General features: G+C 46.8%; 1 protein-coding gene across 3 annotated transcripts in view; it reads left to right on the top strand.

Annotated features, from left to right (window-relative positions):
* Positions 1–2,492: 2,492 nt before the first annotated feature.
* The window catches only part of DVL3 (dishevelled segment polarity protein 3), a 54,175-nt gene continuing 42,335 nt past the window's right edge, over positions 2,493–14,332 (top strand). Inside the window, exon 1 of one of the 3 annotated variants that reach the window (XM_079977883.1) lies at positions 2,493–2,809. In XM_079977883.1, the coding sequence (XP_079834009.1) occupies positions 2,643–2,809 (167 nt within the window). In that variant the 5' untranslated portion in view covers positions 2,493–2,642. The remainder of the gene's footprint in view (positions 2,810–14,332) is intronic. The other 2 variants (XM_079977881.1, XM_079977882.1) reach the window with 2 other exon arrangements.

Genomic DNA, 14,332 nt, shown 5'->3' with positions numbered 1-14,332 from the left:
GAAGCAGAAGCACTGACAAGTCTTCATGTGAGAATTGGTCTCAGGCATTCCAGAGGGGCACCTAGGTAAGAGGCCTTTGCCACTTGAAAGGTTAAGGCGGCAACCATGCACAATCACTAGAGTATATCTTATTGAACATTGTGCTACCTACTTCAGAATAATCACCTACCTAATAGCTGACATAAGATTTAGCTTCCCACCTCACAAAAGGAGAGAGGGGAAATGTTATTAGGAAGTAGCATCTGCTACAGGGCCGGCCCACCCATAAGGCAAAGTGAGGGGATCGCTTCAGGCGGCAGCAGATCCTGATCTTCCTTGTTCTTGATGTAGATTTTCACTCACCCCTTCTTCTCTGGTGTGGGAGGCACCATGACTCAACAGTGTGCATGGACACCTAAGAGAGAAGGGACCACTGGCGTCCGTTCAGAACTAGCTGCTCCCAGTCTCTATTCAGCCCAACTCCAATAGGACCGAATTTCTATATAAATTCCGACCCAGCAGCTTGACATGTTATGCTCTGCCTCCCCATGAGAGCTATTTCCACAATAAATGGCTAGTTTCTAAGGTGCCTTAGGATTCCTTGTAGCTTCTGCTGCAGCAGAATAATGACTGGAATGTGGTTGCTTTAAAACTGCCTTTTTATCAGTTCTCAGACTGTATTTAAGCTCCAGAACCAACATGGCTATAACAGAAAAAGATTAAGCACCCTTCATTCACTGCATCACCAATTAATTTAAAGCTTATTGGTGATCTAATGCTTACCTAAAGTAGCAGCAGCTTTATTGTCTGTAGCGACTTGAGCAACCACAATTTATTTTAAAGTCAATGGACGCTCTGCCTCCACTCATGTGCATATGGTACCTGCAAGAGAGATTGGAAACCACTAGCTCCAAGGAAGCAGGGCCTGCTGGCTAGTCCCAACAATGCATACTGAGCACCTGTCTTTGAAAACAACAAAACAAGCCTAAGTGAATATTTTTGCTTCTGAGCCAAAGAGAGATAGTAATACGTTTGTGCATATATGCTTGTTTTTGTTTTAACGGGGCTTGGCCTGGGCTTCCTATGGAATGTTTTCTGGTGCTGTATACTTCCCCTCACGCTGCAAGTTTAGCCCTGAAACTTCTTACGAACAAAAAGAGATCAGGCCATGGCCCATCTAGTCCAGCATCCTGTTCTTACAGTGGCCGACCAGATGCCTGTGGGAAACCCTTCAGCAAGACGTGAGCACAAGGCCCTTCTCTCTTACTGTAGTTTCCAGCAAGAAGCATTGCTGCCTCCATCCACGGAAGTATAGAATCAGAGAGTTGAAAGGGACCCCAAGGGTCATCTATTCCAACCCCCTGCAATGCAGGAATATGCAGCTGTCCCGTATGGGGACTGAACCTGCAACCTTGGCGTTATCAGCACCACACTCTATAACCAACTGAGCAGGATAGTTCTTTCCTCCATGAATTGTGATATTTTGTTTCTGTCCTTAACCCATATACACTTTGCACATACCAGAGGAATGAATGATCAGTTTATTACACAAAACTGAATTTATATCTTCCCTTTTCCTGCTAGGAGATCAAAAGAATACTGTGCGGGGCGGACTTGTTTCCATTTGTTATTATGGCATGTATTTTTGTATTCCAAACCGCCCCGTGATCTTCGGATGAAAGGTGGGGCAGAAATTCAATAAAGAGGAACAGCTGCTCTCTTAAAGCCATCCAAGCTGGTGGCCGTCCTTGTCTCCTGTGGGAGGGAGTTCCATAGTTTAACTCTGCTTATCTGTCCTGAATCTTCCAATATTCAGCCTCGCTGCATGTCCATGACTTCCAGTTTTATGGAAGAGAAGCTTCTGTCTTTCAACTTCCCCGCAAGCTGTGCATAATGCCATGTGCATAAAAAATACTAAAAAGCATTGGAAGTACTCAACTGAGGTTCTGTCCCCCGCCCCCCAAAATGACCTGTTTTTTGGTGGTGTGTGTGTGTACATACACATATATACACACATATATTTCCCCCAAAAAGCTCAACATCTTTGGCTGCCCCCCCCCATGATGTCATGAATTTCTATCATGGCAATATTTTAGTACCTGTTTTCTACTTCTATGAGGCGCGCTTAGGAGTCCTTAAAGCGGTCTGGTACCACCTCCCTCGGGGCAAAATAAATAAATGAAAACCCCCCCACCCCACCCCCCACCAATACCGGGCCTTCCCCTTGGCGACCCTCCCTGAGGCGCGGCTGCCCCTGGCCATGGAGGCTCCATTCTGCTGATATTCCCTGAAGGGCAGCCCCGAGGACGAGGCGAGGGGCGCTGGCTGCCGTGGTGGGGCCGGGGCCGGGGCCGAGGCCGGCGTCCGCGTGAGGCGGGGCTGGCGAGGCCCGGCGGCCGCGGAGGGGAGGAGCCGCCGCCGCCGCCACAGGAGGCGCTGAGGCGGAGGCGGGAGTTTGCGCGGTGAGGCGGCGGCGGCGGCGGCGGCGGCGGCCGAGGGGACCCGGCCCGGAGAGCGCGAGGCCTGCGTGGCCCGCCCAAGCCGCCCCCCTCCGGCTTCTGGAGAGGCCGCCGCGGCCGGCGGGACGCTCCCCGGCTTGGGCTACTACTAGGCCGCGCCTGGCTTTGCTCCAGAGGTCCCGGCGAGGAGGAGCGGCGGCGGCCATGGCGGCGGCGGAGACCAAGATCATCTACCACCTGGACGACCAGGAGACGCCGTATTTGGTGAAGCTGCCCATCCCGGCCGAGCGGGTGACGCTGGGCGACTTCAAGGCGCTGCTCAACCGGCCCAACTACAAGTTCTACTTCAAGTCTATGGACGATGATTTCGGGTGAGACGGAGGCCCCGCTCCCCTCCTCTCCCTCCTTCCCTCCTTCCTTTATCTTCTCTCCCCCCCCCTTTAAAAATCAACGCCTCGCCACGGACACGTCTGCAGCAGCAGCAGCAGCAGCAGCGGCGGGGGCGGCCGAAGCCCTCGGGATTCTGCCGCAATGAATGGCCCCCTTGGCCCGTCCTGTGTTGCTGACCTCCTTTCCCTCTCCTCCTCGCGAGTAGTGCGGGGCGAGCACAGCCCCCTGCCCTGGCTCAGAGCTTCTCCTTTCATAGGAGGGGACCCCATCCCCCCGGGGTCATGTACTCCAACCCCCCCCCCCCCGCAATGCAGGGATCTCAACACAAGCATCCATGGCAGATGGCCCCCCGTGTTTTGCTTAAAAACCTCCAAAGAAGCGGGAGCCCACCACCTCCCGAGGTTGTCCCATTTCCTTCTCAAGCTGATCGATTCTCAAGCCTTTGCAGAAGAGCCGAGGGAAGGGGAAAGAAGGGGCTTGGGGAGACATAAACCCACCTGAGCAAAGCCTGGTTCACCCCAAAGAGGTTAAATGTGGGGTGAACCTTAAATGCTCTTCCCTGCTAGGAGGATCTTCCAATGGCCAACCAGTGCCAGAATCGCACTCACACACATCGCAATCTCACACACAATTCTCCCCATGTCACGTTGGGGGTTCTTTGCATTGGGGATGGAGGACTTGTGGCCCTCCAGATGTTGTTGGAACCCCCCCCCCCATCACACCCAGCTAACATAGCCAGGGAGGCTGGGAGCTGGGTTCCAGCATTGTCTGATTCCCCAGACCTCCCTTGCAGGCTATCTTCCCTCGAATACATTAGAGCAAGGCACTTCATAAGTTCCCACTCCTGATAAATTTCATTCTTCCTTGAGGAAGGAGATCTGTTGTTTGTGGGAACGGAGGGGTCTTCCAGCACCAGCTTTACTGCCGGCATGCAGCCCAAGCGAGGAGAGAATAGGGCTGCTGGTGACTTAAGTGCGGTTGTAAGAGATGTGCCCCAAGAATCCCTTGCCGGGTCAAGAGGATGGGTTCAATAGTTGCCCTTTCTTTCCCCAGCATCCTCTGCAGTGCACGTCTTAGCTTGTGCAGTCCCCTGAAAGGCCTTTTGTATACAGTTACTATCTAAAACTGTCCAGAAGAAGCAGCTACTGTAGAATCCTGCTCTTTCACCCTGCAGCGCTCCCCAACATCCAAATCTTTGGTGTGTTGGGGACACTGACACCGCAAGGGAAATTAACCATGGTCTCTCACCTGTCACTGTGCCCCCCTCCCTGTTTTGATGCTTCCTTTTGCAGGACAAGGTGGTGTCTCTGAGTAAAATGCAGGAGAGGTTGTTTTCTTTTGGGCTGGCTTAGCTTCCCAAAACCTATTCCTTGTAAAAGCCTGCCCTCTGCTCTGATTGTGTTCTGCTTTGGTTTGTGAGCCTCTCCCACAATCCTCTGAAGGCCGTGTAATTTTCCAGACTCTGATTGTATGTCCTAAGACACAAAGAAATTCCTCTTTAAGGAATTGGCTATGTACGGCTGCTGCTCCTTTCCCCCCTCCTTATATTTCTGTGACACTCTCTTTCCTTCTTCGAAGGATCTTTCTGTCTCTTGCAAATACATACACACACACTTCACACCTTGCTGTTTTTAACATCCTATCTCTGTGAATCTTTCCTGGTTTCCTGCTGCTCCTAGGGCTCCAGTAGCATTCACAAGATTGAAGTGTTCCTTTGGTGTTTGCTTGTGAGAACTGGACAGCAAGTTTTGTTAGAGCTTTGTAGTCCTACAAAGACATTCTGCTTGTGGCCACCTACCCTGGGGTTGTATCCTGCTCAGAGCTCTTGTTATAAAAGCTGATCTACAAGTGCAGCAGAAGTACATGGACCAGCCTTTTTGGTACTGTAGCAATTCACAGTAGAAATCGGTATTTGTGTGCATGCTCCCCCATACACAAAACATTTCAGCAAGAAAGCTGAGGTAGAATCTCTCTTTCCATGGGTAGGAAGCATTTAATGTGTGGCACATTTGATTCTGTGACTTTCCCCAACTGCATTCTGAAATAGTACAGTCCCATAGCTCTCTCTCCCCCCCCCCCATCCTCCTGAATTTGCAGATGACTGCAAAGGCTGGTTTTGACCTAACAATGCATGTTTGGCTCAGAAGCCTGCACAAAGCTTGTGGAAAATGTAGGGAGTAAATCAATAGGAGGCATTTCCCCCCCCCCCATATAAAGCACAGACCATGATTTGCTGGTTTTCCTGGCATATGAAAAGTTCCAGGGATGTTGAGTTTTTTTGGCTCACATATTTGCTGGCTCTGTGTTTGTCATTCTTGATTTCAGTATATTGTATCTTGGTCCCTAAGCCCTAATATTTTAGCTGAGTCTGCTGTGTGTTGCTAAACAGCTGTTGCCTCCCAGGGAGAGAGGGCCTGCCCTTTCCTTGGTGGAGGAAATGCTGTGGATATAATGTTTATAAACCAGCACATTAGGATCTTTGAAATCTTACACTGGAAAATAATTGGTGCAGGTCTGTTGCAATCTTGCCATATGGGCTGAAATTGTATAGTGGTAAATGAAACATATGGGAAAAGTCAGGCTATTCATATCCAGCACTATGGTAGGATAGTGACTAGTGGATCAGAACTTGACCATGGAGACTTGTGTTTGAAGCTTTGCTTGGCCAGTATCAATAGCTCAGTTTAAGCTGCTTTATAGGGTTTTTGTTAGGATAAAACAAGAATACCGCGCACCCCCCCTCTAAGTTCTCAGAGGATTGGTGGGATAAAAAATGTGACAAAATGATAAATACTTTATTTGGTGACAAAGATTCAAATTATTTATGCAGAACAAACTCTTTAAATAAATAGGGTGAACACCACAGTGCCTGTCCACCAGTCAAATGGACATCACTGGCAAAATAGATTCTGCCTGCAAGCCCCTTGATTTTTTCCCCAGAGGGTTGAAGGTGGTAGGGAGGAGACATCGGATGAGAAGGTCATCTCACACAAGCAATGGTTATCGGCAATGTTAGAAACTAAGATGTGGAAGCTAGGAACTAAATGGCGTATTAAACCTAGGTTATGGGTGCCACAACAGAGTGTCTAGGCAGTTTTTATAACAAGAATGCAAAGCTGCAAATGAATGAACTGCAGCTACAATCTTATGCTCATTTTTCACATGGTCTAGTTTTCATCTTGGTATGAGCTTTCGTGTGCATGCACACAACTTCAGGTATCTGAAGAAGTGTGCATGCACACGAAAGCTCATACCAAGAACAAACTTAGTTGGTCTCTAAGGTGCTACTGGACAATTTATTTATTTATTTTTATATATTTCTACTGCGTCAGACCAACACGACTACCTACCTGAATCTAGTTTTCGTCTGAAGACTGAAAAACACAACAACCCATACTTCCCCTGCCTTCCCTCCCTAATATTCTTATGAGGGCTCCTTCTCCAGTCTTAAGAGTGGCTGGAAGTGGGGAGGCAGAAAAAGGTCTTTCCTTCCAGCAGTGGCAGTTTTAATCTGAAATCTTAGGTGCTGTACTGCACCCAGAGCTCAGGAACTGCTCGCATTAATGAAATTCCCTGTCGCAAAACAATGGGAGTTAAGAACACTGGTTTTCGGCAAGAGTATGTAAAGGTGTACATCAGCTCAGTTTGTGTATTGCACGTTTGCAAAACGTCTACTTTTTTTTTTTAGATAAATAGTGTGGATAGCATGTTAAGCCAGGCCTTAGATCTGCATTTAAGTACTACCTTTGCAAGGATACGTTGTGAGTTAAAGAGGAAAAAAGGGCTTCTAGCAAAATATTACTCAGTGGCCTGGTTTGCATGTTACCCTAAAGTTTAAACATACTATGGTTAAATGCGTCCATGCTGCTCAAAAGTTCCTAGATGCTCCTTTCCTGTTCCTGCTGTTGCCATGCCAGAGACAAGAAAGCTGGAGTCTGGCTTGTCACGTTATCTGAACCTGGGCTCCTCAAAACAAACCGCAATCAGGAACCAGGGTTTACTCTTGGCTTAGTGCTAGAGAAGCCAACCATGGGCCTGAGTTGGACAAAACACAGCGGAGACTCTGGCTTTTGTCATCTGCATCACGGCAGAAGCAGGAGAAGTGCTTTGTGGGAAAATCTTGGGGAAGTGCTTTGTGGGAAAATCTTGAGCAGTGTTCAGGGACACACTGCTCAATCACTTTAAATCATAGCTTGCTTTAAGCTATGGGTTAATGCAGGGGTGGGACACCTCTGGACCTCCAGAGGTTGTTGGATTACGGCTCCCATCATCCCTGACCATAGGTCATACTGGTTGGGACTGATGGGAGTTGAAGTTCAACAACACCTGGCAGGCTCTAAGTTTCTGCCCTTGGCTAACAGGATGTGTGGACAGGGCCAGTTTTCTTTAATATGCAAAAAGCAGATAGGATGTTTAAGAGTAAATGAAAACAGGACTAGGAGATAAATAAGGACATTTATATCTATATAGTCAAGTCAGGTAACCTTTATTGGCATCACATAAGAACATTCAGAATACATTCAGAATAGCTAGGCCAGTGCGATCTCGTTGCCACCCCAGTCACCTGCCAAAGGGCTGAAGAGGCGAGCGATTCACCTCATCTCTGGTTTCCAGCAAGGGCAGGATCCTGTAGCATACTTCAGTGACAAAAAATCAGGTAGAGGAACTTAGCTACTGTCTTGGTGAGTTCCTGGTCTCTCCCTTGGAATAAGAAGTGCATGACCTCAGCCTCTGGTTTCCATGTTGGAATACATAGATGGTCTAGAAACTGTTGGCAGAGATCATCATACATTTTGCATTTAAGGGCCATGTGAATATCTATATAGTAATGGAACAAAAGATTCCTCAAAATAACTTGAGAAGTGCATTCCTATATAAGCGTACTTGGAATTAAGTCCGGTTGAGTTCAGTGGGGCTTCCTAGTTAAATGGCCTAGGATTGCAGCCGAAAGTGGATTACACAGCTCCCAAATCCTTTGCCAGTGTACATTTTTACATAATGAAGATTTCCACTTTGCGTGAGCATGTTCTAAAATTTAAACAGTACTGGAGAAATATAACTAATATATCATTTAATAAATAAAACAGTTGAATGTTGGATATCATTTCCATTAATTTTGTTACTTTACTTGAAAGACTTCCATAGGAAACCATTATAGAAACCATTGTCATTGTATCAACAACTGCTGGAATAGGCATGACAAAGAATTGTGTCACTAAACTGTGAAGGCTCTAGAAAACAGTGGGGTTAACTTAGTAGACATAGTTAAGCCAGCATGTGGGAACAGAGCCGACATCTGAATAGCTTCATTAAAAATGTGTACTGTAATTTGTGAAGTACTTCATGCCTTTTTTACCTTTTACTTTTGAAAACTGCTGTGAGGTAAGCCGGTATTATTCCCAGATTTGCAGATTGAGGAGCTGAAGTGGAGAGGAGGTGACTTGCTCAAGGCCTTGCCAGGAATCTGTGACAGATCTGTCTTTGGAGCCCAGCTCCCCCAGTTCCAAGGCCAACTCTCTTTCACAAGTTCTTGTTACACCTAACAAAGTGGGCTTGAGTCCACGAAAGCTCATCCTGTAATACATTTGTTAGCCTTTAAGGTGCCACAACAGATGTTTTTCTTTTAACGGTGGGAATATTGAGTTACATCAGTAAGCAAATCAAGGGTTTTTTTTGCGAATTTCCATATGTTTTGCTGTTCAGGTATCACTAATGTTATTTAAGCAAAGGTTCTAAGGTTCAAATGGAAAAGGTCCTATATAAATGGTAGGCAGTAGTGAATTTTGGAGAGTGGTTTGTGTTAGGAGCAGTTGCCTTGGTTTCATAAATGGTTCCACAGAGAGAGAAGGGCAGGGTTTAATCTTGCAGGTCACAAATGGGATGTCTTTTAGATCCCAGCAAGGGCTGAAAGAACAAATGCGGAATGCTCAGGAATGGGCAGTAAACCTTGACTCACTTGGGCCCCAAAGCAGCTAAAACAGCTGTGGAGGAAATTCATCCTACACCCTCATCCTCTTGAGAACTGGGTTGCTTGCAAAGCAATGCAAATTTTACAAGATGTCAACTTAATAAAAGCCACTGTGTGTGTAATACTGGGCAGTTATGTAATGTGCCCCAGTCTGCCTGGGCCTGGGCCCCACTTCTATTCAGAAGAGAATCTCTTTCTCTGCAAGACAATAGGAACACCAGGCCTGGAATGTTGTTGTGCTCAGCCCTGGGCTTCTCAAACAAGAGGAATGAAGAACTGCTAATTTGGAGAAGAGCTTACTGATGTGTCTACTTGAGATTAGCATAAAGACAGAGAGCGGTTTGGGAGGGGGGAAGCTGCAACTCTGTAAATGCATTGAATTTCTCCAAAGGCTCAGGGGTGGGCAGCTGATTCCCCTTCCCTCTTTTATAGTTGCATTAATCCTGTGAGTCAACAATATTCTTATAATATTCAATAATGATGATGATTATTATTATATTCCTGTTTTACAAATGAAGATTCCTAGTCTTTGCAATTATTATTTGCTCCTGTCACAAGAAGTGGAATGTGATGGCGGGGAGAGGCTAGAGCAGGGGTGGTTTGCCTGTGGTGCTCCGGATGTTGTTGGACTCAAACTCCCATCTGCCCCAGCCAGCATGGCCAGCAGTCAGGAAAGATGGGGATTGTAGTCCAACAACATCTGGAGGGCCACAGGCCAGCCACCTCTAACATATAGAATCCCGAGTTCTACGAGGGAGGGTGTGACACTGATGTGATGGATGAATGCAGAGATGGCAAGGAAGCCCCTTGATGGAGAGAATAAAAAACAAACTACTGACCCCAAAGAACACCTACAGTTGGAAGCATGCATGCCAGACTGTGGGCAAGAGTGAACCATTTTGTATTGGATCCCTGAGTGATGGATCGGCTGCCGATCTTCTGTTAAGAGTTTTCCACCTCCGGTTTGTTCTAAGGTCCTGTTTGTTCAGCTACATGCATTTCGTTGTGAGCTGAAGTACTGTGTTTAACTGCCTTCTCACTGTTCCAGACAATTTGCCTTTTGCTACAGGTTGTGCGGTGTCTTGTAACTGCTGTGTGCTTGGGTTAAAGTGAATGGCAGTCACCTTTTTAATGGTTTTTTTAAAGCCCTTCCCACTACATTCCTCACTCACTCACACAGGGACATGAATGGCATGTTGGCATCTTGTTATCTTGCTATGATGACTGGCTTCTCCAGTTTTTATTATTATTATTATTAATGCTGATTAGTGCTTTGTACAGTTGTTAACCTTGCTTGTTGTGGTGGTTCTGTCCTGTTTTGCACAGCACTGTTGCTAGGAGTCAGAAGTCCAGCAGGTGTCTTCCTAACTGCTTTCTTCCTAACTGCACATAACAGCCTCTGTTGCACTGTTTGGGATGAGCACTCTGACACTTCTCATAAAAGCCAGATAAAACTATCAGTAAAGGTAAAACATACTAAATGCCTGGGCAGTGAGCCTTCCCCTGGTGCAGAAAATACAACAGTACTAGGCAAGCCTCCAGAAATAATATACTCCAATACATATTTTACTGGTCTGCGGATTCATACTGTGACAGTCTCCCAGTGTGTTGCTGATTTGATCTCAATCTCTTTGGTCAAGTTTGCATTCTCACTCTTTCCATCAAACAGATGTTTCTGTTGTGGCCATTGATGAAGAGCATGATTACCAACAGAAGCTGATCCTTCTGGTCTTTCCTACATAACATTTCTGCGTTTGGCACTCTAGTTGCCTGTGCCAAGCATACAGCGTTTTACCACAGACTTTTGGAGTTAGTATGACACCCCCTCTTTATTACTAGGAAATTGTGGAAGTTTTCATAGAACTGCAGAGTTGGAAGGGACCACGAGGGTCATCTTGTCCAACCCCCTGCAGTACAGGAATCTCTCGCCCAACATGGGGCTCGAACCCACAACCCTGAGATTAAGAGTCTCATGCTCTACCGACTGAGTATCCCCTATATAGAAGTTCAAGAAGCATGTTAACGTATCACAGCTCTAGGGTGATTGGCTAGTGGTGACAAGGTTGTGCCTGAAGTTCAGCAGTAGGTTAGTAGTAGTGCTGTGCCAAAACGGTTCCTCCAATTTCTCCGAAAGCTTTTTCTCTAGGTGTGAGAGAGGCTTTACAATTTCAGTTAGTGCAGGGTTGAGCTTAACTTGCCCTTGAGAGATGGCCGTGCACGGTGTCAATTGGAAGGTATGTTGAGGTCCTGTAGGGTTAAAATATATAATTTTGCATCATAAGGGTGTGAAGTCCTGCTCAAAACCTATCAATTTGTCGATTGGAGCAGAAGGTATGTGTTAATAGAGAGATAGTGACACTCCCTTAAGCTGTTGAAGGTCTCCAGGCAGGGGAACGTGTTCATTATCCTGACAGCTGGCAGGCGGTGCAAGGTCGGGACAGCTGTAGGCTTGTACTCAGCTGCTGCTAAGCAGGGCTTTTGGCATTGCCCTATCCTGTGAAAGCAAAAGGGTTTTTTCTTCCTAGGTGTTGGACTGCTTCCCCCAAGCCATCAGATTCCCGAATACCAAGCTTGCAATATCTTGCTCTGCTGACAATTGGTTGCATCTACAGTTAGACACTTCACACCCACACCAGAATTATGAAGTTTGATTGCTTTTGGCCATTTTTCTGGATAAATTTTGGAGTCTGTGGCAAGTGATGGGTGGAGAGTGGACAGATACTTTTGTGTGCAGTGGTGAGGAGACTACGAATGTGAGAGATACCTAGCAGGATAATAAAGATAATTCAGATATCATCTTGGGTAGGTCAACTCACAGGCAGATTTGGATTCCTTGCTTATCTTGCCTTCTAGCTATGGCAGCCTGACTTGTTGCTGGAAATTTTTTTGATGGGAAGTACATAGTTAGAAGGGACGCAGGTGGCACTGTGGGTAAAACCTCAGTGCCTAGGACTTGCTGATCGTAAGGTCGGCGGTTCGAATCCCCGCGGTGGGGTGAGCTCCCGTCGTTCGGTCCCAGCTCCTGCCCACCTAGCAGTTCGAAAGCACCCCTAAGTGCAAGTAGATAAATAGGTACTGCTTTATAGCGGGAAGGTAAACGGCGTTTCCGTGTGCTGCTCTGGTGCCGGTTCGCCAGAGCAGCTTCGTCACACTGGCCACGTGACCTTGAAGTGTCTTCGGACAGCGCTGGCTCCCGGCCTCTAGAGAGATGAGCGCACAACCCTAGAGTCTGTCAAGACTGGCCCGTACGGGCAGGGGTACCTTTACCTTTACCTTTACATAGTTAGAAGTTAGAATTTTACCACTCCAATGTATGCCACTTCATTTATTTCTTGAATTTATTTATTAAAATTTATGCAGTATATCGCTTGATTACAAGAAAACACCTCAAAGTGTTTATAAATATAACCTGCCCCTCACTTTATGGTCCCAGAGAGGGTTACATAAGCAGTCACATTTTAAAAGAATGTTCAATTCATTGAAACCATACATTAAAACCACAATGCTAAAGAAAATCACAGCAACAGAAAAACAGGAGTTGCTTGTTATTATATTATGTATGTTTGTGGTTTTATACTGTAAACCACCCTGTGATCCTCGGATGAAGGATTGTATAGAAATACAATAAATAACAAATCACCATCATCTTCAGAGGGGAAACATCCACTCAGCCCAAAGTCTTCCTGTTGATTTACTTGATGTGCTGTTGCACATTCATCTAACCTGGAGAGATCATCTTGGAATTCCAGTTCTCCAGGTAGCTGTGTGTGCTGAATGTGGCCCTCACTTATGAACACATTGCCTTGGGATGCCAGGTAAGGCATTGGGATGGAGACCATTTGTCTTCTCCATGAAAGTAAATGGTGTAGGATTCTTTCCATCGACTTGTGTGAGGGGCCATAGTTGATACCCACTTCACCCCAGACTTGGTTGTTCAGGGTCCATCTCCCTTACCGCCCAGCAGTAGTACTCCAGTGTGGTGTAGTACTCCAGTGTGATGTAGAGCCGGTGTGGTGTAGTGGTTAAGAGCGGTGGACTCGTAATCTGGTGAACCGGGTTTGCGTCTCCGTTCCTCCACATGCAGCTGCTGGGTGACCTTGGGCTAGTCACACTACTTTGAAGTCTCTCAGCCCCACTCACCTCACAGAGTGTTTGTTGTGGGGGAGGAAGGGAAAGGAGAATGTTAGCTGCTTTGAGACTCCTTCGGGTAGTGATAAAGTGGGATATCAAATCCAAACTCCATTGGGGCCCCCTCAGTCACCCTGCTCTCTCTGTCTGTGCTCTATTCCCATCATGATGCCCAGATCAAAAGAGATGAGGACTCGAGTTTGAAGAGGAACCTTGTGAATTAAGGATAGGAGTAGAGTGAGTTGTAACAGCCAGAGTATGAAATTTCAACCAGGAAGGCTTGGGTTTGTCTCCATTGAGCCCTGAGGCTCGCTGAACTCATTTGGGACCATCACTGTCTCTACCATAAAATGAGAATAAAATGTGGGAGCAGAGGGAACAATATGTGGTGGAAGGATGGGAAAAATGAAAGAACAACATTGTGCCACTGCTATTTTATAAAGTAAACATCAGCCCGGCAGCTGGCAGGCAGTCTGAAGCCTCTGGGTCGCTAGGCCTGGTATAAATGCCAGGAGCCTGGTCTTCTTGCCCGTACCTGTTCAACAAAGCGGCACCTTCTAACTGCTGCACACCTGGCTCCAGTTTCAGCAAAGGACAACAGGAACCCTGTGTTGCAAGCTCACCATCTCAGGTCTAAAACAGGTATGGCCCTAACTGGCCCCCCCCCTTTACTCCTATCATCTCAGGTCTAAAACAGGTATCGCCCTAACTGCCCCCCCCTTTACTCCTATCATCTCAGGTCTAAAACAGGTATGGCCCTAACTGCCCCCCCTTACTCCTGTTTGAGAATGCCTGGCTAGGGATTTACTTGCAAAGTAAACACTCTACTGCTAGCTGCAACCCTTCCCTTAACAGAGAAGCAAGCGGTCTTTCTGTTAGTGTGACACAGCGATGAGATAGCTGCTTCCCCCTCCTGATTCTTGCATCTCTTTTTGCAGCTGGTGTTTCCAATTTTAAGTTCCGAGAGATTCCCTGGTCTCAGCTGGTGAGAGAAAATTAGTATCCCAAGTAATTGCTGGTCTGATGACTAAGCCAGGGCTGCTTAATTATCACCCATCTTTCACGGGATGGGTTCAAGGCTGAGCTTTGCGGGACTTCGCAGAGGAGAGAACAAAGAAAGCGCTGCTGGAATTCCCAGTGTGTCAGCCAGACGCTGCTGGTATTTGGCAGCCTCCTCTCGCACACATGTGCATGGGGGAAATGTGTTGACGTGGGCAGAGCAGCAAATTGATTTATTTTTATTGTATGTCCTGTTTGAAATCAGTGCCAGGAACCCCTGTCCTCCTAGCAGAGACATTTTCCAAATAGAGGATGGATCTCCTAATAAATTGCAGTCCTCAAATGATGTTCCACCTTCCCCTGCCTTGTGAACTGCTAGCCATTTGTATCCCAAGTTGACATTTCTTGC

Source organism: Podarcis cretensis, assembly GCF_951804945.1.
Source record: "Podarcis cretensis genome assembly, chromosome: 5".
Lineage (NCBI taxonomy): Eukaryota > Metazoa > Chordata > Lepidosauria > Squamata > Lacertidae > Podarcis > Podarcis cretensis.
The sequence above is the reverse complement of the archived record's forward strand: the minus strand, read 5'-3'. Positions and strand labels throughout refer to the sequence as shown.